At 37.8% G+C, this 26,485-nt stretch overlaps 1 protein-coding gene and 1 long non-coding RNA gene across 22 annotated transcripts in view; one reads left to right on the forward strand and one right to left on the reverse strand.

Annotated features, from left to right (window-relative positions):
* GRIA4 (glutamate ionotropic receptor AMPA type subunit 4) overlaps positions 1-26,485 on the reverse strand; it is a 367,857-nt gene that overhangs the window by 36,665 nt on the left and 304,707 nt on the right. For 20 of the 21 annotated variants that reach the window (XR_011995840.1, XR_011995843.1, XR_011995847.1 and 17 more), the window contains 5 exons: positions 25,830-25,940; positions 18,076-18,282; positions 12,314-12,684; positions 9,994-10,192; positions 3,560-3,807 (listed from right to left, as the gene is read on the reverse strand). Coding sequence is in view for 11 of the 21 variants with exons in the window: in XM_072729916.1 (XP_072586017.1) it covers positions 3,560-3,807; positions 9,994-10,192; positions 12,314-12,684; positions 18,076-18,282; positions 25,830-25,940 (1,136 nt within the window). In the remaining 10 variants the exon portion in view is untranslated. Of the gene's footprint in view, positions 1-3,559; positions 3,808-9,993; positions 10,193-12,313; positions 12,685-18,075; positions 18,283-23,301; positions 24,530-25,829; positions 25,941-26,485 lie in introns of those variants that run through there. The other variant, XM_026006769.2, reaches the window with a different exon arrangement.
* LOC140594706 (uncharacterized) lies at positions 15,732-23,301 on the forward strand. Its single transcript, XR_011995848.1, has 2 exons — positions 15,732-16,254; positions 16,891-23,301. It is a non-coding gene; the product is annotated as an uncharacterized lncRNA (long non-coding RNA).

Below are 26,485 nucleotides of genomic sequence, written 5' to 3' on the forward strand. Positions count from 1 at the left end.
CTGCATTCCACTGCAGGGCTGTCTATAGCATATGCTTTAAAATCACCTTTAAAAATTTCCCAGCCAGAGGATGGATTTCACAATTGCTTTGGGTTGCCACAGAGATTGGAGAAGGAATGAGAAGGAAGGCCAGGATGTGGATAGTAGTATTAATGGCACTGTGCACGTTAAAAGAAGATTTGAGGGAAATATCAAAGTTTGGGGATAGTTCAGAGATAATACAAAAGAAGAGCTTTTACCCTTTCACCCCACCATGAGAACTAAAAGTTTTCTTTAGAAGATGACTTTGGAAACTAAATAACTGCCAGTAAGATTTAAGTTCTTCCGCTGATCAATATGTACAGTTTGTAGGCACATTTGCCTGTGACTGCTTTTCTTCATTATAATCAGATCTATAGATGCTACATTCAATAGCATCAACATTCTTAGCATCCTTCTATGACCTAAAACTTGACGAATCTATGTCAAAGTCCAATAAACCCCGTAACTCTGAGCATAGTGACTGCCCTCCTGTAACTCAAAGCATTCTGTAAAGCTGGCAACCCCGAGTCTGAAATAGTCTCTCCGAACAATAAGGGGCCCCCCATATTCTTCTCTACTATAAAGATGGGTGCTGGCCATCCTGGTCATAGTGTTTTCTACTTTGGGTACAGATACAGTCTCTGTAATAATCCAGACTGCATTTGTTTTAAAGTCTACATTAAAGACCCAAGTCCTGGCTTTCCATCCTGAGTGTGTATCATACTCTTCCTCTTCTCCGTGACATGGATTCTGAAGCACTGTGAGGTCTGGAAATGTGAGGCTCCGTAGGTCAATGGAAGCTTGCTAGCCATTTTGTTTGTTTGTTTGTTTGTTTGTTTGCGTCTTGTGCTTCAGCTGACATAGCAGGAAAGATCACTGGTTTCTTGTTCTCAAAGTCTCATGCTGCCCAATGAATCACAACAGCAGACTTTGTGAAAAAGACAACGAAACAGACTAGTCTCACTGTATCCAGAATTATTAACCTAAAGACTAAGTTAAAAAAAAAAAAAAAGACAGATCCAATAGGAAAACAGTCAGTCTACTAAACAAATAGGGCAGAGAGGTTTCAAAGACACTCTTGATACAGATGTGCTCTCTGGATCTTGCTGTGATAAAATGCAATTGTTTTGAAGTTGCTTCTACAAACTAAATCATTTATACAGAAGGTGCCCATTAGTCTATCTCTATATGAGTTTGCCTCTGTTCAAATAGAAGGATCCTCATCGAATAAGAATGAGAATTTAAGTTTAATGAGCCCCCCATGTAGCTGGGCTGGAGGTGGGGGGTAAGGTGCATGCTGGTTAGCCTTCCGTGCTCTTCTAGTGTTCTCGAAGACGACGGGACAAAATGACTGGGGTTTTGGCATGCAGGGGCCAGCTTGCTCAGGAAATTGTGGCATATAGAAAACAAAGCGCATAAACAAACTCTCCATCCGGGAAGCTGAGTTTAACAATTGCCTCATTAACAAGATCCAGGGAAGACAGGAAAAGAGGGGGAAGCCAATAGCGGATTATTATACAGTTCTAGACAGATGAAGCCCTTCAGCTTCCCCCCAAACAATCCCCGTAGTGTGGATTTGACAAAGTGGCACATTTAAGAGGGAACTCTCTCTTGCCATCAATGAGAGGCAGGCGCGCCCGTATCTGAGGGCCAAATGCAGTCCCTGGAACTTGACTTTATCAGGAGACAAAGACAGAGGACAAGCAGCTACATCCACAGAGAATTAATTAAGAGCAAAAGAGACATCCAGTGAATGTAATCAATAGTCTGAACACTGATCTCCATACCAACCACCATTGCTTTCTCCCCTTCTCGTTCTTTTAAATTAGTGACATGAAAGTGCTTTAGCAACTCCTACTTCCATAGATGTTTCTCTGCTCCTTGGCTTTGAATTTCTCACACCGCATCACACAGAATATACCCTTGAAGACCAAACACCCTGATGCCAGCTTATGTTGCTGCATGGCCGAAACATTCGGGGGTAGCATCTTATCACTGGTACTTTATTTGTTTGGCTTTCTCCCTGCTCATTCCTCCTCTTCATATGGGAAGTGTGTGCAAAGAAACGTGACTTCAGAACTGCCCAAGGCCCACACCCATTTGTCTTCACTGGCTGATTTAGTTCTCTCTCCCCTTAAAATGGCCCCTTTAGAACACATTGTAAAACCCCTCAGTAACTATTACAGTGTTGCCTGCAAACACAAAATACTGGTTTAACACAACTCTTCCGGGGCTAGCATCTGTTTCTGGCTCTGTCGCCCCCCTCACCCTGCCCTCCCACCCAGCACACATCTCCAAAGCGCACTGCATGCAGTTGCCCTTCTCAAACCAGTGAAATCAATCCTATAATGTTGATCCTGCGTTCATCCCTGCTGGGCAATCAGACAGGTCTCATTACTTTCAGGTTTCAAAGGCTTACCAGAGACATCATTTGTCAAGACCAGGTTCATGGTTAAGTCCTTTACAAAGATTCTGATTTCTTCTTGAATCTGTGCTTTGAACGAATCCCTCCCACGCAGCACTGAGATCAGAGTGATTTGTCAGGTGTCCCTGCTGACTCCGGCTCTGGTCTAGCCCCAGCCATTCACCAGTAGCCTTTATTGCTTAAGGAAAATAGGACATTCTGCCTCCTGGGCACCAACATGTGAATTCCCTATGTCCAGGACCGAAAGGGGTGAGAAGGGCAGATTTTACCAATGTTTCCTTAAGAATGGAAGTCTCATCGTTAGCACATGTGGATTATCTGCATAACCCGCACGTGTGATGCTTTGCTTATGAATCCCATGGCAGGGGTCTGTGTGTGAACAATTCCGGATTGTCATCGGGTCTGATTTCACAGATCTTACTTACATCACACTCCCTTTGCAACGGGTGAGAGTGTGAGTGCAGTAAGCGCCGTAGAATCAGAGCCCAGCCTCCCGCGGGTGGTGATTCCGTCTATGGACAGATGCGGTCACAGCGTTAGCACCGATACCACCTCCGGTTAATCTAGAACATAATGATGCCATAATAAACGAAACACTGAAATGGGGAAAAAAAAAAAAGTGGTTTGTTAGGAAGAGGTTGATTTCTTTGTACTCAGAATGTAGCAGGCAGGCAGAATCAAAAAAAAAAAAAAAAAAAAAAGGTGAAATGTAGAATCATTAGGCGACAGGACAGCAGATCTGAGTGACCAAAACAAGTGGATGAGACAGGAAGCGTCGCTCCGCGTGTGTGAGGCTCACTGGCAGCAGCGAGTGTTCAACCAGTTTGGTTTTTATATGGCCTTGGAAGATACACAGGTCAGCTATGATCGATTATTCCAAAGTTCAAAAAAAAAAAAAAAACCAAAAAACCTGACTGTTGATCAAAATATATGAAATGGATAAAAAGAAAAAGAAACAAACGAACAACAACAAAAAAAAACAAAAACCAAAAAACAACAAAAACCAACCGAACATACCATGTTCACACACAAAACAAAACCAGTGCGTGGGGCCATCAGGGAAGGTGGAATATTATAACAACACACGCGACATTGTTATACTATCCCACCCACCTTAATGAGGAGCCCTTGGGTGTAGCTACGCCATAGCCTTTGGAATCCAGGTTTCCTCCCACTTTCATGGTGTCGCAGGGCTTGCGCTGCTCGATGTACTCGTTCATCGTGGACTCCAGCAGGAAGGCGAACTTGCCCTTGGACTTGCGCACGCGCGCCACGCCCTCCGCCGTCGTCCGCGTGAACACCGACGGCTCCGCCGACCGCATGTACGTCCACATCTTCTCGTACACCGCGATTTTGGATCTCTGGAGCGCATCCACGTGAAATCAAGCACAGGGAAGAAGGGACGACACGTTAATACTGGCCGGACCCCGACGGGGACGAAGCCTTTTAAGAACGCTCCCCCCAAACCCCGCCGGGAGGACGCGGAGGACGGACGGATGGACGGACGGACGGACGCCGAGCGCCCGGGCCGGGGCCGAGCGCGCCGCCCTCTGCTCCTACAGAACCTCCCCACGCAGCGGCTCAAGGCACGCCGTACTATCATTAAGTGTAGGATGCCATGTAGAGTGGGGCATTTAGAATCATGTTTGCTGTCACACTCACAGCAAACCCCAAAAGGGCCAGCTCTGCAAAATTCCCATTTAGCCCTGCACTTGAATCCTGTAACAATATGGACTGCTGCCATATTGTTTTATTTTATTTATTTATTTATTTATTTATTTATTTATTTATTTATTTATTTATTTTTGTCTCTCTTCATGCCTTTAAGTTTTAAGATGTGTAGGAAGAGCGGTCCCTATCCCTGACGTCACCCTATCACGTCACAGCTAGGCACGAAGGAGGAGGAGACGCAGTGGGCCCGCAACCCAATGTCCGCAACGCAAGAGGCAGACTCGAGGTCCACCAAACGGTGTGCACTTTTTCTAATAAAATCTCCAAAAAGAACACATTAACGGGAAGGGATTCCTTCTCTGTAGCTACACACCGGCAGTTGTAAAATCAGCGCCACGGAGATGAGAAGCGTGACACCGAGAACACGGTCAGGAAGGGCTGAGCAACGCTGTGTGGGGACACGCGTTGAGCACACTTATCTCCAAGAACACTGGGTGATGGTTGGAAGTGATGCATCACTATGTTGCACACCTGAAACTAACATAACACTGTATGCCAATGACACTTCAATAATAAAAATTTAAAAAATCTTCAAGTAAAAAGTTAGGGAAACTGAAAAAAAAAAGGCAATTCTTGTTTTCTTATATATTTTGGAGAGCTAGTCTTTCTAACACTTTCACTTCAGCCAAGCAATATGTCTATTTCTGTCTATTTGGGCTCCCACTACTTAATTTATCTAGAACCTTCTGTGAGTATCTGCATTCCTATTATTTTTCATCCATACAGACATTTTAAAGGTGAAAATACATCCAAATGAACGCAAATGTCCCCAAGGGATACATTCAATGAGTTAGAAAAGCCTGCATCTAAGCATGGGGGCAAATCCTTAGTAGCATGTATATTCATTTTACATGAACCTTCCTTTGTTTACCAGAATATAAAATCCAGTAAGAGACAGATCTTCAATAGTCAACAAATAGACTGACTAGCAAACTTCAGATATGTTTCAGGACAAAAATCAAATGATTCGAGTAGACAAAGAAAGAAACTGATAAAACTGATATTTAAAATTTTGGTTTCAGAGGATGGCAACTCAGTAATCAATATCCTATACAGTAAGAGGTTTGCATAGTTGGACACTACTAAAAAACTAGATATTTTATGTTAATGTATAGTCAAACGGTGGTAAATATCAAGATGGAAAATAGACATCCTGTATTGTCCTGTGAAGTGTTTTATGTTATTAACACTTAAAAGTATTGCAATGATAGCTTGTGGGGTGTGTGTGTCGGTAACGACAGATTACCTCTGCCATGGGAATCCTCACATTAGGAAACTGCGTGCCAACACTAAATGTAATTGCAAAGGTTCTATGTGGGTCTTGGACAGAGAAGTATCTGGATCCAGACCCCTCAGCCATGGGATCCTTTAGGGAGCCTGTGGTTCCTGGCCCCAATCATTCCATCTTTAATAATAGAGTTCTCTTCCAGAGAAGTAACTCTGCCATTTTTTAAAAATATTTTTTAAAATTTATTTATTCATGAGAGAGAGAGAGAGAGAGGCAGAGACATAGGCAGAGGGAGAAGCAGGCTCCATGCAGGGAGCCCGATATGGGACTCGATCCCGGGACTCCAGGATCATGCCCTGGGCCGAAGGCAGGCACTAAACCATTGAGCCACCCAGGGATCCCTAGCTCTGCCATTTTATAACAAGTTTCAATCTCTGAAAAACCATAAACTGTCTGGATCACCAGATGCAGAAGTCCTTAAACATTTATTCTGATTATTTCCATTTAGAGAAATGTTGGTAAATAACATCCTTTCAGTGTATAATCACTCTTTAAATACATTGATAACTTGACTTGAGAGGTTCACTTAGAAGGGTACAGAGGTCCACATACACTGGTTATTTCGTCCGGTGTACTACACTGAAAACAGAAGAAGTAAAACCTGGGTATTATTTTGATCAAAAATTTTCTTTGAAAATTTTTTAAGAATATGAGAGTCCAGCTAATTACCTGGCAATCTTCTAGTTACTGTTCAGCATCTTACTTAAAGGGATCAGAACCGCTAAATAAAACTAACACAGCAGAGTAGAAAAAGAGTATGTTTAGGGCTTGGTAATTATGCAGATAATTTAATTATAGAATGCAATGAAACCTTAAAGCAAATGATTCCTTTTAAAAAAATAAAGTATCTTTAGGCCGCAGATATCTTTTAGAAGTCCATTTGCATAATACTAATGTGAGGGAAATTACTGTGGTATTTGTTTAAGTATATTGAATCATATATGCCGTAAGTGCAAAAGAAGTTACGTTAATTCCTTTAAAGTCTAGAAGAAAGAGGAATCTGTAGCATAGTTGTGCCACACTTAGCAAGCCTTCTGTATGAAGGAAATTATAAAAATGCAGCTGCCCGGTGGAAAATTATTCCCGGGAATAATGAAAGCGACTCTTTTAGGGGAAAAAAATCACACTGTCACTCTGTGAAGGTTTAGGAATCCTGATTCTGATTTCAAGGTGAATGGCGTAAATAAGGTCGCATCCTCATGGGGAAGGGGTGCCTGGGGCATTCAGAAAGGGAACACTAGAAATCATATCCCTGCACTGTATTTGTGACCACAGGAGGTGTATACTAAGGAGTGAGGGCAAGCACACCTTTATAAATTTGATGAGACAGGCTGAAAGGAAATTTCTGCAGATCCAGCAAACTCATGAATACAGTGATAATGGGATTTCCAGTCCCCAAAACCTCCAACTGTAATACCCTTTTAAGGATCAGGTTTGGGGAGTGTATATGCTCAAGGTAATTGGCAGAGATAATACAAAAGTCATTATTTTTTTTTTAAGGTTAGAAAAATCTCAGATTTCTGTATTTCTTTATTGTGAAGTTCAATGCAGAGGAAGCTTATGATTTCAAGAATTAGTTTATTACTTAGAATAATTCTTGGAGTTTTAAAAATGTGCTGTCCTTAAAATTTTTCAAAAATTAAGTATCCTGCCTTTCCTGTTTTTAATAGAAAATATGTACAAATGTCATGCACTATAGTTAATATTTACATTGTTGCCAGGTGAATTATTTTCTGCTTCTGGCAGCTTATGCAGCAAGGCTGATGTGCACAGTATTTGATAATCTTATAAGCCCTGAGATAGTAATCACCTCATTTATGCATTCGTGTTTATACTGAAACAGCCACAGTATCAAATCTGAACTGCAATGAAAATCGGTGTGCACACATCAGGTGTATAATAATGCTGAAGCACCAGCAAGGCTGCCGTTAAGTGACAGGTTCAGACTTTCCTTAAATGCCTCTGTGTTTATGCTTAACAAGATACACAGAACACAAAACATACCAAGTTTCATAATGGGGCCAAACCAAGGAAACGGTTGAATTTGGATGTAGCCCCCCCCCAACCCCCCCTTGGCCTAATTCTTTCTCTAGTTGATTGTGACTGCAACATTTTTTGAAGCCCTGAGTATAGGTCACTGCCTGAGGCAGTTTAGCGGAGCTGATAGATGTACCATTACTGTGTTCCTACGAGAAAACATTTTTGACAAGTACAAAAATACCCTTCACATTCTGTTTCCTCAACCCGTCAGACAAAATGGTTTATTTAAACCAGGTCATCATCTGTGGGAGAGGACGGGGAACATAGGGTAGGAAATGAATTAGATTTCTATCAGAGAACCCAAGTTTATGCATTTCTGAAAGTGTGCTGCCAGGGAAAATTATTTTCCTGTCCCATTAGGGTTCAGACCGTTCTGCAACAATAAATGCCTTATAAAAAAATCTTTCAATTTTAAAACTGGAGTTGGGTGGGAGCGAGAGGAGAGAGGCACTGGTGACCAGCACAGCCTCTCTGAAAGGCTCTGTAAATCCAGCAAGCCGGCTTTCCTTATTCCTGTATTTCTTATCAATATAGTCTCTTATCTACCTCACCAGTTTTTAGAATTTGGAACAATTTTTAAAAGCTCTATAAAGATTAGAAATAAATATTTTCAGCATGCTTGATGCCAAAGAGCTTTATGGTGAGTTATTGCTGACATTTTTTTTCAGGGAATCAACATGACATTTCTTTCTCCCTTTATCACTCAAGGCAGAATGATGAACCTGCAAATATTTGCCTTATTTACATGAAAATCAGTTGTCATTTCTTGGTAAAATGCAAGTGATAGATAGCACAAACTTGTATTCCATTTTGATGCATACCTCCAATGGTTTCTAGGCAAAGTTACTGAATTTTACCTACTTGCTTTTTGGTGGAAGCAGTTACAAATTTACAGATTTCCAGCAAGGAACTGAAATTATGCTAAAATGTGAACGTTTCTATCAGAAAGCTTTAAAGACTGGGATGCACTCAGTAAGTGTTAAAAATTTGAAAAAAAATTTGGTCAGTTAAATTTATCCACAGAATATTGTTAATAAAATGTATTGTCATGAGCATTATTTACAGTTTTAGAAAAATCTGCAAATACTTCATAATTATTGTAAATGTTTCATTATATCTACTAGCAATGCTCCAAATTATTGACAAGGACATTGTTCACTGCCTGGTTTATTTTGTAAACAATGTCCAGTGATGGGTTTGACAGAATTTTTGAGTGATTTGTTCTTAATATAGTATTATGTAGTATATAAGGATACTTTTTTTAAAAAGAAAAATCTCTTACTGAACTTCAAGTAGATGAAAGTTTAAAAAGTAGGATGTTTTGTTGTTTTTAATTTCCAAGCTGAGTGAGAAAGTGATAAGCATATACATTTAAAATGACAATGTAATCTCCAAGTATTGTATATGTAAGCATGCACTTACTTCAAAGGGCTTTCATTATTTTTACATGAAAGCTTAGATAATCGGGAAATATTCTTGACTTCTAAATTATTAAATACCTAGATTAACTGAGATTAAATGTAAAATGCCCTCATTATTACTTAGGTAAATATTTGTGAAAATGTTACTCTGGCTACCTTTTAGTGCTTTGGTTTTATTATTTATTTATTTATTTATCTATTTGTTTATTTGTTTTTATTTATTTATTTTTTTAGTGCTTTGGTTTTAAAGTCACAAATGAATCCTTATCTCTGACCAGACATTATCAAGTGTGTGTCTCTGGATTTCAGTAGAAGCAGAGTAAAGGAGTTTCATTGATCAAACATTCATCCTCCTACTAAAATACACAACTAAAAAACCCAGAAACAAACAAACATAAAACCCAAATACCTGCCATCCTGATGGGGAGCCAGAGAAAGGGGTCACATCCACATGTGAAATAATGTTGGTTTGAACAATTTTATGCAGAAAAGGAGAGACAAGCAGCATACACCATACCTTACGAAGGTGTCCAGAGCCTAAGAGTTCTGTTACCATCTTTTTGTGAGGATGCAAATACATTGCTTTGAAGTCCGTTGTTACAGAATAGATTATAGACTATACCTCATATGAGGAAATATGAGCTTCACTTAAGGTTTTGGTTTCAAATGCACCAAATTAAATGTATTCTTAAGACAAAACAAAACAACCTTGCTTTCATTTTTATGCTCTTAACCCCAAAGGATACACAAATTATAATCCTCTCAGATGCAGTATCATAGCATTATCAACACTGGAATCTTTTGGATAAGTTACATTAATAACATTGTGTGAATTACCTTTTTGTTGTTACTTTTCCTTGGGTCTCTCTTGCAACGTGAATAAACAAATTAGCTTTTGCAAACCAAAGTGATTATAAAATCCAAGTAGAAGTATTAGCATTAAACACAGAATTACTGTTATATTTGCAAAACCTGCAAATAGCTAGAGCCCTAATATAGCTGTTGGTAACAGCTGCCTGAATTTCAAAATCATGAACATTTCATGGTTAGTTTTTCCCTTAACTTACTCTGAAGAATTCTTTGGTTGACCCTGAATCCAGTGTTCCATAGGCAATTTCTGTTTGTTTGGCCAGGTCTTCCGCACTTTCTATGGGGGAGACCATTCGCTCAACCGTCAGGAAAGCGGCGAGATTAGCGGTATAAGATGATATAATGATGAGTGTAAAGAACCACCAAACACCTCCAACAATTCGACCTGAGAGGGATCTAAACATGGATAAGATAATGCACATTTTCCTTTCTCTAACCAACATAGAGAAAGAAAAGAAATATCATAAATTCACATGTTATGTTTAAAATCACAATGGCAATTATCATTTTATTTTCTGGCAGTCCACTCCAGAATGATTCTAGACTTTCTGAATCACCTGATGCCTTTTATGCCATATCGAATATATGAATGCCACTGAAAATACAGAAAAGGTTTCCTTTTTATTGTTTATCAACAGGAATGTGGAACGTCATGCCTTTGCTTCAGGGGTAGAAAGGGAACCCTTACTTAAATTCCTTGATATCCTCCCCCTCCACAGTTTAGCATCTCTGCAATTAGGGTGCAGCCTATGGGTGATAGGATAAAACACAGCTGTGTGGTTGCACCAGCAGCATCCTTTCTCTCTTTGTGGTATGTGAAATAGCAGTACATGTTAGCAATGGGAAGGGTCTCAGATTTCACAGGAGCTGGTGGATGCCCTTCTGAAAGAACCTGGGCCTGCCTTTGGATAGAGCCCTGCCAGGGCAGGTGGGACATGTGCCCACATGGGGCTGGACCAGAGGAGGACATACACTGGTCTCAGAGTGACCTCCGCTGAGGATTGTTTTGTTTGTTTGATATTTCATTTCTGATCTGAGTGGAGGAGAAGCTATCTCCTAATGCATCTTTACCTAATGCTCCAAGAATGTTCTCTCTGCCGCTGCCAACACGAGACCAGAGCATGTGACTTGTCAATGCACAGCATGACAGCATTAAAAATGGATGCCAAATCTCAAAAGAGAAAAGTCCCCCCCCCCCATCCTTTCCCTGGTATCAGGTGTGTGTGGGTGATGCAGATGCATCGGGAAAGTGAGGATGGAATGAAGAAAAAATCCAGGTCATTTTCACAATTGATGCCACTCACTGGGACCATCAAACTATTTAAAATTCCTGGGACAGATTGTTTTTAAACATTTTTTTAATATAAGAAAAAAATTCATATTTTTCATGACATTTCTAGCTTTAAAATTCTCCCTTCTTAAACATTATTATATAAGTGACACCTGCTGTTTTTTTGTTTTGTTTTGTTTTGTTTTTTGGTACCTGTTGGTTTTAACTTAGCATTTGCTTAATCCTGGTTTTCAAAACCATTATGAGACTTGCTTTGCTTTCTTTCCATTTCATTGATTCAGAGTCACTGACTCAGATTCCTAGGTTATTAGAATTTAAACACATTTATCATTTTTCCTGGATCTTAAGGAACATAGACTGCATTCTGCCTAAAATATCTCCTTTTGAGAAAGCATACACTTCTTTAAAACATCTGTATATTTGTGATACTAATATAAGTCACTGATATTTAAGTTCAGTCCATAGCTTCTCCTACTTGTGGTTATTTTTTTCTGTGGGAGAAGTTTGATGTTTTTCCTGCAATAGGACATTGGCTAAATTTTTGGCAAACATAACTAAAAAATAACTAAAATCCGTTGGCACTGGGTTTACCACTCTTAAAAAATGTCTTAGTGGCATCCAAAGGAAGCAAGCCATGACTCCACAGATATTGAAAAATATGTCTATTAAACTGACACAGAACTGAGATTGCTAACTGCCCACTTGGTTTATTCATGTTTTGTTACACAGAAAATGTCTATCTGGTACTTGCTCCACCAACTCAGGTGTCAGGTTAAGTCTGTGGCAGAAATCTCCCGTAACATACATGGGATGTAAAACAAGGTCAAAATTAACTTTTAAAAGATGAGCAACAGCAACAATAACAAAAACTTTTGATTTTGAAAAGGAGGCAAAATGAAAATAAATTCTTAGTCTGACAATTTAGATGCTCATTTCTATCTGCCAGACCATTGAAGGAAATATTAATACTAAGTTATCTTTGAGAGTTCTGAGCAGTTGCATACTTTTCCATTAGGAAAGTTCATCCTTGAGACGTGTCCACCTTTGGTGCTAACTTGGAAAAACTGGCTACGAATGTACTTTAGACTAATTTGGGAATTGCAAGTTTTTTTCTGTGTTTCAAATTAATGCTCTGCCTCCAGGAAAAGAATGTGTAGAGAAATATTCCGTACAATACTGAGAATTATTGGGGAGTTGGTGAAGAAGGGAAGGGTTTTCAAACTAACCTGGGTGAAATGTCACATCCTTGCTGCATAAAGGCACCCAGGGAAAACCAGAGGCTGTTAAAGATGCCAAACTCATTGGGAGGCTGGTCGCTGGGTCCTTCCTTTCCATCCTCTGGCTCTTCTGTATGCCACTCATATGGACTAAACCTGCTAACTAGGAATAAGACCACGCTGACACCAATGTAGGCAAAGACTATGCACATCCAAATCTCATAGGCCAGAGGATCCAAGAAGGAAAACACTCCTGGTTTAGATTTCTGAGGCTTTTTGATCATTATAGAGATGCCCAAGCTCATGAAGGGCTTAGAGAAGTCAATGACCTCCTCTCGGACCAAAGTGATTGTCAGAGGGGCAATAGCAATCTCTGCTTTCTATAAGAGAAAAGACACATGAAAACACATAGGTTAATGCATTTCATGAAGCAACTGGCACTGGATTAATCCACTCAAAATGAACTAGTTATGCATTCATTCTACATTTTGAGGAGGGACGCCAACAGTTGCCTAAGAACAGTGATAAATACAAAGATGAACAGTGAACTCTTTTCCTAGGAGAATTTACCACTTAAATTGCACAAGGTATTTTTTTTTTTTTATCAGTGCTGGTGATCAGATGGGAACAAAGAAAACCAGGGAAAGAGTGGACATAAGCAGAAATAACCTAAATTCAGATAACTGTGCTAGTCTTTAAGGATGTGTGCCGGGCCAGAGGAGGAGCCTAGCTGCCTTCCCACAGGGCTGACTCTGAATTTCTTGGCCAGAATTGCTGCTATGTTGCAGCCTTTTCTGTTTCACTTGGAATGGTGCCACTGACTCATGACTTGGCTGCCCCTTCATATTATGAATGCAAATATCAAATGGTCCTTTTTTGATTCCTTTCCAGTTGTAAGAAAACCTACCCTACAGTCTGTGTTTGGAGGATGGAAGAAACCCACTGCTTGATGACATTTTTCCAATCCAGCGCACACACAAAAATCTGGAAATGGGCATTTATTTTCTTCCTATTCACATAGTTTGATTTTCTACTTTGAATTTCTAACACAGCTTTTGGGAAACAGTGGATCTAGGTCTCAGCTAGTATGATCATACGACACCAGCTTCCGTGTTTGTTCTGTGACTTGGAGCAATTTGTCTGATCCCCCTTTCCATGTCTGTACACTCTCCTGTCTGCCTCACCACATTCCTGTGATTTTCCATTAAAGAAGTCCTAAGAAAATCCTTGTGAGTGTTGACGGAGGGATCATGTATCTGATGCTCAACTAAATATCTTAACACTCATGATAACGCTGTTTATCACTTTTTAGATGCTGGAACTGAGACTCAGGTGAGTTGTAAACATCATGGCTGATGTGTGATTGGAGTTGGTGTGTCTTCCATAAATCTTGTGATCTCTAAACTGAATGGAATAAAGTGTCATGAAAACAGTATGAACGGTTACATGATCTACAGGTGAACAAACGTTATTTGATCATCTTGAAAGGAAAATATTTGGCATTAAAGTGGAATCAGAAACACTGTGAGGCATGTGTGCTCTTACACAGAGGCTGCCACCCTGCCACCCACCCTGGGAGATGCTCAGGTGGTGCTGCACACCATGGCCCGCAGCTTGGTACCAGGGGATCTGGAGGCTGGCGGGGGGGGGGCGGTGTCCTTAGGCCATGATGCTGCCCATTGGGTGGCGGAGCATTAATCCTAAGTGCCCTCAAGTGAGAATGAACGTAGCTTACAGCAGAAATGCCCCCCCCCCCACAAAAGTCAGGCTCACTGCCTGGAGGTTATTATTATTATTTCTGCCATATTATTACCTGTATAACTTTCAATACACAAGTAATACATGAACTAGCAATGGAAAAATCAGTATATAAACAGAAAATTAAGATAAGTCACCTCCATTCCCTTCACCTACTCTTGCTTTTTCTTCATATATGCCCTGCTAGACATGGCCTGATGAATAATATTTTTATTTTAAAAAGGGATAATACAAAATACAACAGTTTATAATTCCTCTACTCAGAAGTATATGATGAATTCCTTTTTATTTTTATCATATACATTAAAAACTAGTTAATGATTGCAAGTGTTTTATCATATGAAAATATCAAAATTTGCTCAATCTAGTTCTTATTTTAGGAGACGTGTATGCTATGCTGTTGCCAGGTTTACACAATTTCAACCTTGGATGATGCGAACATCTTTGAAGACAAACCCTGGTACGTACCTTAATCATTTAAGATGAATTTTTAGAAATGGGATTGCTGGTCTAAATGGTAACAATCCTTATAATGGTCACGATTTGTTTTGTGCAACTTTTCTCCAGGAATATCACACAGACTTCAACTGTTGCCAGCACTGTGTGGATATGTCCGCAGCTATGAATGCTGGACAGCCCATCTGTGTCTTCGCTATTGTTTATCTCTGCCAGTCCGACCCATGGAAAGCTAGATTTCATTGTGTTAATTTGAATTTATTTTTATGAAACAAATGGCCACTCTCCTTTTTTCTTCCAATGTCTTAACCTGCCCTTATTTTCCATATGGCATATTTATTTTTTACTAACTTGTAAGTGCTTTTAAATATATTCAAAAATTAACTTTTATTTTCCATATATGCTGCAAATATTCTCCCTGTCCAGTAATTGTTTTGTTTACACAACTTGGTTCACGGTACTTCATTGCAATATATATGTATTAAATTTTGCTGCAGCCATACAGAATTTTCTTTCTGTGTTTTCAGCCTTTGGTTTTGTGCTTAGAAAAATTCTTCTCATATCATATGACCAGTCTCAATCATGCATATTTTATTCTTGTACCTACAATTCCTTTAAACTTTACTTGGTATCATATGTGATGATGTGCTCCAACATTGTTAATCTTCCAAGTGGTTGTTCTGCTGTTGCGACAGGAATAATTGAGTAAATGCATCCTATCACTGATCTGAAATGCCACCTTTTGCATACCAAGTTGTCAGGTGTGGTGTTCTTATGAAATATTTTATTTACACAAGCTACCACTAATGAGGGTGAAAGCCTTAAAAGAAGAGAAATAAAGTTGCCTCCTGCATATGAAATCAGGTGCGAGGGGAGACACACACTGGATCAGGGTGTGACATGATGGTTGATGAGGACAGTTTTGAAGTCTGACAGGTTGTGTTTTGAGACAGCCAAGTGAACAGAGAAGATACAGCTGGGCTTTCTCAGCTAGGAGATGTGACATTGTGTGCCTTGTTCCATGACCTCTTAGCCATTCCCAGAATGAAGTATGTAAAGTGTTTCTTGCAAGAACTTGATAACACTTGGGCTCTTGAGGGCTTCCAGAGTGAGGCCCATGAGCCCACATTTTAACACGTACCACAGGTAATCCTGGTGCTGGCAGGCCACGGAATGTGCTTGGAGGAGTACTCCCCGGAATTAAAATTCATGCACACAAGCAGAGCAGGGCCAGTGAAGGCGCAACAGAAGACACAGAATGGACTTGGTGTGGTGCACAGGGCCACAGGCAGAAAGGCCCTGAGGGCAGAGGAGATTCCTGTGCTTCTTGGCCACCACCAGGTGTGTGCTGAGGCCACATGTGAGGGTTTTCCAGAACACTTTTCCAGAAACTCCAGTAACAGAGCTTACAAAGAATAATGAAATAATAATAGTAATAACAATAATAATAATAATGGCTTCAAAGTGAATCATTTTACTATCTAATGTGGTTTGCTGGACAGGAGAGAATGGATAGAGCTCCACCTTGGGCCCTGGAAATCGGGCATTCATTGTATTAGCAGTAAGAAAGTAAAAAATAAAATGAGAAGAAAGTTCAAACTTTGCAGACACCAGAATGAAAATCACCAAATCTACAGGAAGCATAAGAGACATGGAAGAAGATTCCTTTTGGGAAAAACTCAAGTGGCAGCGATGAGGGAATTTAAACCTGGCAGAATAACTGATGATTGAATACAGTGAGTACCAGCAAGTGCTATGTCTCTCTTTGAGAACTGCTTGACCTCAGGGCTCTATGTTACTGGGACGTGTGCTATGGACACAGTGTTTGGTTGACTATGCTCTCTCTTCATGTCACCTGTTTTTCTCACGTGAACAATGTGGTCAGAGCCCATGCAAAGGGGCGAGGCTGGACTTCCCAGTGGGTAGGGACTCTGGAGAAGAGATATGTGACAAATGTCGTAGAAAGTTACTTGAGTTAGTTACAATATCCATAACTAACTAATTGGTAATCCAAGTAGGATTGTTTTTTTTTTTTTTGAGATGAAATACCGAACAGTGTTTTCTAAAGGAAATGAATTACTGTAGTTCTCACAACTTGAATCATGTTTACATTTAAAATCTTATTGTCTCAAAAATTAAAAATATTACCAAAAGTTTAAAATATTACCAAGAAACAAACACATCCTTTTTGTTTGGAACCTAAAGCTCATTATCAAAGTGTTGATGAGCCATGTGGTAAACTCCTTTTTGATTTTCTTAAAACTGAAAATTTTTTTTCATTTAGAGCAACTAACAAGTTAGCAGTTCTTTTTAAATGAATATAAAACTAACTGATTGCTCCTTAATGCCAAATAATTTCCTTTTCTGTTTAGGTTACAGCTACTGTATGATACTGGTTGGAGAAAGTTTGTGGCGTAGAGGTCGGAAATCCAAGATGCAGAATCAGGAAACTACCAAATTGTAGTTCTGGCTTGGAAAAGGAGCCCCTCTCCAGACTTCTGTTCTTGTCCTCAATTACTGAGTCTTTACTCTCTTCTAGGGAAGGATGACTCTTGTGTCATTGTTTCAAAAGGGTCTTGTGAAGATGAATTAGAGCGTACTTTGAAGGTGAAATCTGCGAAATATGAATTGGCTTACAGAAAATTTCCGAGTACACTGTGAGTGTATGTGACTTTTATTGGTTACTCAATGGGCACAGCTCACTGTGAGCTCCAGGTTTCGTTTCTGGACTTTGGAAATATCATGCATCACCAACATTTGTGAACTGCTGGTTTCATTGTGATACTCTGCAGTGATAGCTGAAGAAACCAATCCTGTTCTTATTCAGGCAGGAATGTCTACATTGAATTTGTCCTTGGTGATCAATGTGTGTACTCAGTATCTGGTAAACTCAGAGGGAAGGGCCAGACGTGCATTTCTGTGAGGCCTGCTATGGAATACACTCCAAGTTTTGTGTTTCGCTATGTCTAAAAAAATGATAGCACTGCATAAAGTTTAAATTTACTGTGTTTAGCAGAGCTATAAGAATCTCACATTATTGGTGAATATTTTATAGATGCTAAAGTAGTTTAATGATTGCTTTACCAATTATGTAAAAGATATTGACCAGTAAGTACAAGCAATAGGGGTACAAGTAACTAGTTAAAATTAGGCCCAACTTTATACTGCTGGAGGAAATCTGTTCCTTTAATTATCAAGTAACATTCATAATAGATTTGTTTTGTAGTTCTTAAAACAACATGGCTAGAGTAGAGTGGCATCAAGCTTAAGAGAATGGTCATCACAGATACTGAAGTCACTTTTTTTTTTTAAGAGGACATCCTATTTCAGTTTTTTTTTTATCTTTCCTGACTTTGAAGTTATGAGGTATTAGCTTCTCTCATTATTTGGAAATTGCACCATAATGAGCTAGAGAAACATCTGAACATGGTAGATGCCTCTTGAATGTAACTGCAAATTTAAAAACAGTAACAGGTCTTGAGATATTGTTATATGCCCAGGTGAAAAAAGGTTTCAGGTTTATGTAAGTAAATTCGTGAATAAACTGGTCTGCTTACCCCATAAACAAGTTCTCCTACCATCCCATTCCAGATTTTTGTGTCCGCGTCCCTTGCTCCATACTTTCCATCAGGGACAATGGCAATTTTATACTTGATACCAATATGTTTTGCAATTTCAGATGCCAAATCTACACAGTATCCTTCATACTTGTCATTTCCTTCAAACATTTCGTGATTTTTCTTGTACATAACATATGGGGATTCCTATAATGAGAGAAGGAGAACTGTAAAGGAGAAATTATAAAACATGCAAAAATCTTTATGCAACTTTTCAGCTGCAGAATTTGACAAAAAGATTAGATTTAATATTAGTATACGCACTGATTTTGTGTGGCTAGAAATCAATAATAAAACAGATGAATATAGAAATATGCTTAGAAGTATATCCAGTTACTTTATATTGGATACTAAAAGTGAAACCTTTCAAAATAGTTTTTTCCTGAGGGACTGTTACATACCTAGTGCCATGATCATGACAGGAAAAAATATAACATTAATAATTGTCTAGGGAAGCATCAGCCCATCATCTTTGGTAATGAAATTAGTATTTCTAAAATATCGCATGAAGTTAGACTACTTAGTAGATATTCAAGGTAACAGGTCTCCTTATTCCGTGTCTTGTTTAACCATGTTTAACTGCAACCTCTTTTAGGAAAGAAGCAAGATGATTTTTTTTTTTAACTCTCTAGCATTTTGCTGAATGCCTTTCTCAGAATGGATTCTAGTGAGTTCAGTGAAGAAATGAATAGTTTAAAATATTCTATATACTAGTTTGCATTAAATCGGCTTTCCCAAAACTGTCCAATATTTTGGTTTTAGTGAGGCCTGTGGTCCGTGAAGGTTTCTATTATGAAATACGTTTCCAACGAAAGCTAATAATCTTCCCCTAGTTGCAACAATCACACATTTCAAGTGATATTCTCATGTAGGTTTTGAAGCAAGTAAGACAGAAAACAGGTAAAGAATTACTGTAAAAATCCTTATAAAAATGAAAAGGTTTACTGGTGGCTAATAATAACTAGTTTTCAGTTACAATACACACACACACACACACACACACACACACACACTCACTCTCACACACCCTTAAGCCAAACCATTTAAAGGCCATGAACTAAAGAGACAAGTTAGCCAAGCAGCTGATTTTGGGAGCGGAGCCTAAAGCCACCACAGGGTAGATCTGGTGAGCATACAAATACAGAGGACTGCCAGTCACACCTCAGAACTTTAAGTCGTTTGCAGACAAGACCTTTGGCCACAATGTCATTGAGATCATGGATTTACATTCTATAACATTGTACTATCACACTCACTGAGTAATTTTCATACAAATATTTTCTTCTTCCCCAGCAAATGTGTGATTGGGGAAGTTGATCTTGCTCTTGGAACTCTGGATTAGATAGTATTTTACTTTACAGAACATGGCAGTGGATACTACTTCTGATTTTAAGTACTTCATAAATGTAGAAATTACCTTTAAAAACTTAACAAGATTGTAAATTACATGATATATAACTTGTAATAGAGATGCCCTAAATAACTGTACTGTGGGCAATTGTTTAGGGTTGGTCATTGAATAGACAGACTTGCCTTATGCTGACAGAGTCGAGGGACCCAGAAGTCTCTCATTTCTTTGAAACTGATACATATTTTAACAGGAGAGCTTCTCCACCTATAAAGTTAAGGAAACTGATGGTCTCTTCTTTAGATAGATGAAGACTATTTTGTAGCTTACAGAAAAGATTCTCCAAATACAAAGGTCTTGAAAATTATAAATGTGGTGAGTTGTTGCAAGGTGTTAATTTCTAAAATTTAATATAAATGGTTAAAATAAGCTAATCTTTTCCTTTTCTTTTTCTTGTGACAGCTTATTAAAAATGGAAGTATATTTAGAGAAAAGCAAGAATCTCACATTTATAAAATGCTTAATATTGTAATTGACATGGCTGTATAGTTAGCACTTCCAACTTAGAACAAACTTAGAAGTTTTCAAAAATTGTATATCTATGGTTCACATGAGGTACTAAAATTGAAGGTCAATTTTAGTGTCTGGAATACTCGAACATTTAGGAATTTTAGCCATCAAATATATATATGACAGTATCAGCTTGTGTGCACATTTCTCTAGCTAGAATTCCCATCTAATTTGCTAAATTCCCTCTATGTTATATTGTAGACAATTTGCTTTATTAAAAGCCATACTTCTATTATGTACTCAAACATTTATTAAGCACTGACTGTGTGCCAGGCAGTTTGCTGGAGACTAGGGATACAAAAATACATAAAATATGCCTCTTGTCCTCTTGTGATTACTTAAGATTATACTTCTTTGTAATAAGGGTAAAGGAGTAAGAGTGACGGGAAACAATCATAAAATAGAGTAGTGAAAAATAATAGTAGCTCCGAGTTAATTAGTGCATGCTCTGTATCAGAAATAAGGCTAAGTTCTTCAACTGTGCCTTTCATTTACTTTTCACACTGCTATTTTGAGGTAGGCACTTCCAATTTGCAGGGGGAAAATGCAAATCTCAGAGACTGCAAGCAAATTGCTCCATTTCACAGAAGGAGCAGATGTGGGAACTGAATCTATATTTTGAAATATCTGGAAATTGTTGAAGCTATCATTGCATTTGTCAAAATAGGTGCAATTATTTGAGATTTCATATGATTTAACTAGAGAGGGGGTAAGTTTAAGGACATGAATTTCTGTGTGGTAAATAAAATACTTTCTATGAAACAGTGAATACACAGTATAGATAAAACCTTTCCATATCTCCTCATATTGCCTGGTATCTACAAGGCACTCAAAATAAGTATAAAGGTTTCCTGGTGCATTTGTGCTCTCTAAATAGGAATATCATGGCAAAGTAATTACATTAGAACTTCTGATTCAGGTCATCAAAAGGAAAGCAATTAATTTAAGTACTAGGCCACCTCTTCTGAAATAGACATATGTAAATCTAAATAAAAAATTTACCTAGTGTTTTCTTTCCTTTTTTTCAATTCCCTTTTGGGACAGCACATGTCCATCAGGAACTTCGCTTTCCTGCCAAACAGACCAACAAAGACTAGACAAACTTTCAGTTTACTGAAGATATTGATTAGAAATTTAGCTAGACTTCTGCACAACCAGGGGCATTCACAATCATTGAGATGCAGATGAGTGGTGCATGCAGCATTAGAGAAATAAGATGATCGCTCAGGGAGGTGGGAAAACAGGCAGAAAGACCAGATTTTTCTTGAACAAAAGCTCTCCTGGTTGCTCAGCTCTATGCACTTTATTCAAGTGTGTCTCATTTTGGTTTTCTTTCATATTAAATCCAGTAGCAGATCCTCCACGCTCTCCCAATCAGACAATCTGCCCACAAGTAGGCCTTCTGACCTGCATATTTAGGGAGGATTTAATACAAGGTTTTGAGGGCTACCATGGGTGAAGAAAATATTAAATCTTTTCAGTATAATAGACAATGAGTCCTAGCCAGTCATGAAGGAGGATTTGTAGGGCATCTTTGATAAGCCGCCTTACAGAGTCCAGGTATTCAATTGTAAATCAAAATGGAATGATCAGAGAAGCTCAATATAACCTCTTCTGCCACAAGAATATAACCTACCGTCTTTATTATCAACTACTGTGCTCTGTGATACAGGAATTCCTCAGAAGTTATTTTAAATGCATTACTTCTTAGGAGTTGTGAGTTTATTACTAAAATTTCCATAATGGGTAGTGTTCTACATCTGCTCTGCTATTTCAGGAAAAAAAACAATCTCTGTCTAAAGCTGCTACATTAGGGCTTTCTTAAGTAAATGCTTGCGTAAATGAATTAAGATGATTTTCAATCAATAAAGTATTTTCCTACTGAGAAAATCTTTTTGGATTGTTCGTATTTAACAAAACTATTGAAATAGATTCTTATTAAAAAGGCTTTAAGATTTTCTAAACATAAAAGAATACAATCATTACAATTACTATTGAAAACAGTTAAAATGATGAAATCAGTAGTATCAACCAAAGTTATTTGCTGTCTGGATATTTGCTTTTCTCCAAAGAATCTTACTAGTTGTAGGTAATTTATCCCATGGGCAAAATTCTGAAAAGTGGAAATTATTATTCAACTCAGAGAAAAAAAATGAGCAAATTGGATGGCTGCACAATTTTAGAATTTATTCAAAATAAGGTATTTCAAAACTAGTTGTGTTGAACCCTTTAGAGGGAGTGTATGTATGGGGGAAATTAATATTTAGTGCAAGGAAGAAAATAAATCTGTATTTTTGTATGTAGATATGTATGTATTGCATATGCACATGTATATATGTGGAATGCAGCTGTAAAATTCTACATAGAGAAGATAAAACATCAAACATCTAATAAAAGGATAGAAAAAAGTAACCCCTGGAAAAGATCTAGCGTGATAAGTGAAATTGCTTTCAGGTTTGTAACATATTTCTGATGCTGCAGTAAATAAATGTGGATATATGGCGAATCTCCTAAAGGATTGTTAGGTTTACAAGATGGCAAGAAATACCTTCTTAGCTGAGCAATGCATCATAAGCATCATTTAGCTTCAGGTGTGAACATTGGGGGAAAAATGGGCTTGGCTGAAATACTGCTTTAGTTCTCTTCCAGAGTTCAGCAGCCAGAGGAGTGAAGTTACATGCCTCCCTCCTGCACACTGCCTCTTCCTCAACTGCTGCATATATGCAAACCTCAGGGTACAGATTTGGCTTCCTTAGCTTACTGACAGAAATTATGACTTAGAATATAGAAAGTTAGTATGACTCACAGTCTCATATACAATTACAGATTTTATCCAATTCGTAGTCGCTAAGTCTTAAAGACAAAATGGTAAGCATCTGAACTCAAAACTTTAGACCTTTCAACGCTGTAGTCGTGACCCTTATGGGATGGTACTGCCAATTTTACTTTTTATTGAGATTTAGCTACATTATACTCAGCAGACTATATTCAGGTCAAATAAATTAGTCATTCAAATGAAGATCATGTTATAGATATGCAACACTGTTATAAGAAAAAAAAATTTCAATGGTACAAAAAAGCTGAAGCCGTATTTAAGAATGATATCTAGTATAATAGTCTATTGTTTGTTGTCTGCTTTCTTTTACTAGAATATAAACTTATTTGAATGCAGGATTTTTGTCTGTATTTTCTCTAGCATTTCCCTGGGCTCATAGCAGACGCTTAATAAATATTTGTGGATGAATAAATGAATTTCTCAATCAATTTTATTTAACAACAGCATATATCATTACAATGTATCAACATATAAATAACAACATACACCAAAGAAAGACAAATGGGAATAACAGCCATGCCATATCAATTTTGATCAAAGTGAATGATTTCCAGCGCCGCAACACCCCCAGCCTTCTGTGTCTAGGTATCTGTCTTGCACATATTACAGTGTCTAACCAGCTCCATCTGTGTTGGGAGCTTTTGGTTGAATTTGGGAGATTATTACATGCAGGTGCCAATATCTCATTTGTCTACAAGGGATCATATTTCTTTCAACACGAATGAGATAGTAGAGATGTTGGTGGTTCCGGGTGACCATTTTCAACAAAAGCAAATACAAAAAACACTTTTAGGGAAAGGATTCTACTATTTTTTTTTTAAATTACTGAATGATTATGCAATTGCAAAGCCCAAAGAGGTATTATTCTATGAAGATTACACTTTTATACAAAAGACAAATATTCATATTGCACTCTTTTGATAGCAAAAATATTGAAGATATCACTGTCAAACAACAGTTAGCTTTACATAATATTCTTTATGTATATAGGAAACAACTGAATTTCTCAATTGTTTTAACTTTTTTTTTTTTGGTAGCATGCTTTCTGAAAACCAGCCATGCTTGCAAATTGATTCAATATTTTGGTTTTAATTATATCTCCCACCCCTTTAATAACAGGGATGGGAAGGAGATTTTCTACATTATACCTATAATGCACATTAAAACACCTTATTTCACATAGAACAGGCAAAAGTTTAAAAAAAACCTTTAAAGAAAACTACTGTGTATATTCAGAAAACAAGCACACAAATTCATAGATATTTGCTTTTAGAAAAACTTCACTTGGAATTAGGAGTGATATAATTCCACTTTTTTTGTACAATGACCTCATTTCAAGATAGGGGAATTGCTATATCAGAATTGCTAAGTGATTCTTTTTCAACATCTATATATTTTCTTGCGAAAGATGAGGATTAATTCTTCTTTTGTTCTAGTATCTCAGAAAAGTCACAGAACTTTAAAAAAATTTTTTTTCTGGTAGTCCAGAGTTGGTCATCCAAGAAGAATCCCACATGAAAAATTAGCTTAAATTTACTACACAGGAGAACAAGACTTGAGCCTTAGTTAGGAATGGTCGAACAGCGTCGAACTCATTTCTTTCTTGATCAATTTCTTAAAATAGGATTCTTCATCAGAGGCTGAAAAGAGGAGGACTGTACTGAAGTATGACTTTCCATTACTGTGTCTTTTTAGGAAAAGAAATATATATATACATATATATATACTGCTTTTCAAGTCCCATGCAACTACTACATAATTAAGTTAGAAGGTGTATATTTTGCACTATTACACAACAACTGGTGTTGGCCGGTTTGCATTCTAAAGTCATAAACTTCTCATCAAGCCTTGGCAGAGTAACATGAAATTGCTAGCTGGTGATGTGACACAGAGAACACTCATTGCAATATATGACAACTTCTTTCTGGCATTTTCATGCTTTGATCTTGGTGCCAAAATTTTTGGAAATAACTTGACGTTACTAAAAACCAAAATTACATAAGCTAAAAACTAAATAATATAAAGCACTTTATATGGAGTAAGGGCTGCGTAAGTAATTGAAAATGTGTTCTGCCTAACGAGACAGTGAGCTGAGGATCTAGGTCACCGACTGTTGATCTCATTTGACCAGCATGGACTCTAAGGAGCATGTTTAACTTTAGAAGAAAAAAATATGTAAGATATTTTCTTACTGAAAAGGTAATTTCTTTAGGACCTCTTGAAAAAACTTCTTAAAATTTAGAGTAGTCTTCATTTAATGATGTGTCAGAATGAAGCCATCATACTTTCCTTAATTCTCAGGGGAAGTCCAATAAATTGCATTGTGTATTTGTCATTGGTCAATGAGAAAAACAATCAGTGCAGAGCACCCTTTTCACATTAAAAATAAATATAAAACAAAATTTATTTCTAAAACATTTAGTTGTATAAGACATGCTCACTATAATCTTTACATTTATATCTCCACTATTATAAACAGACAATGCAAATCATTATCCAATGATTAAACTACTTGAAAATGATCAATTTTAACACTATTAACTGTTTTTACACTGATGTCTTAAAAAACATAATAACAACAATAGATGGTGTTTAACTACCAGATGTTTTTATGTGACTGGTTGCTGACTTTTCATGTTCATTCTTTTGTCCTTTGGAATATTAGCATTTCATACATTTCTAACTAAAGTGTGACAGTTTCCGTTTTTAACATCTGAGCATCTTTCCAAGAACAACAGTGCAACAAAAGATAATACAAACAAAAGTACTGAATGTATTCAAAGCTCAGGACAAACCTATTCAAAGCCTCAACAGACTTGTGGACGAGAACACCCATGCCACCACCACTATGATGCAGCTCTCACCCCATTCACCATAGCTGGAGAATTAAAACTGCCTGTGGACAAGACGGAACAGCATAAAGCATAGACCAAAACTCACCATAATTGTGGTTACAACCACTGTTCTGTTCTCAATAGCTGCTGTGTCATTGCCAAGAGTGGGTACATCTTGAATCAAGACCAATTTATCCATATCATTCCAGTAACCAACCTGCCAAACAGAGAAATTTCTTGAAAATATATTTTAGAACAGTTTTTCTCTGGTTCTTTTTGGAACCATGTAGGGTATTAATGAGCAAGCAAACAAATTTAAAAAGGAGACAAAAAGGAGGTTTCGGAATTTTTCTTAATTGTGATGAGCCAGTTTTTCCGATGTTAATGATACTGCCTGGTTGTACGTTTGGCAACTTTACAATTTACAATCATGAAGCAGCCAAGACGCTGGGGAAGGGGATGTTTAAGAAAGAATATGGATACAGATGGAATACCATTTTATGTTGATCCTCTCTTCTAGTGGGATTGACTGGCACCCTCTAAAATTAATTTACATGATTTTATCAATAATGTTTCAGGCTTTACCATAAAAGGAATATGTACAGGATATTTGTAAGCAAAAAAGACTTGCAAATTTTTAAGGCAATATAGAAATAGTTTAAGGTTTTACATAACCTAGCCATTTGGTAAAAATCTGACCATTTCTAAAATGTTAACTACATCAGACAGTAATGAAAAACATTTTCACTTTCAAAGATTACA

The sequence above is a fragment of the Vulpes vulpes genome, chromosome 12, assembly GCF_048418805.1.
Source record: "Vulpes vulpes isolate BD-2025 chromosome 12, VulVul3, whole genome shotgun sequence".
Lineage (NCBI taxonomy): Eukaryota > Metazoa > Chordata > Mammalia > Carnivora > Canidae > Vulpes > Vulpes vulpes.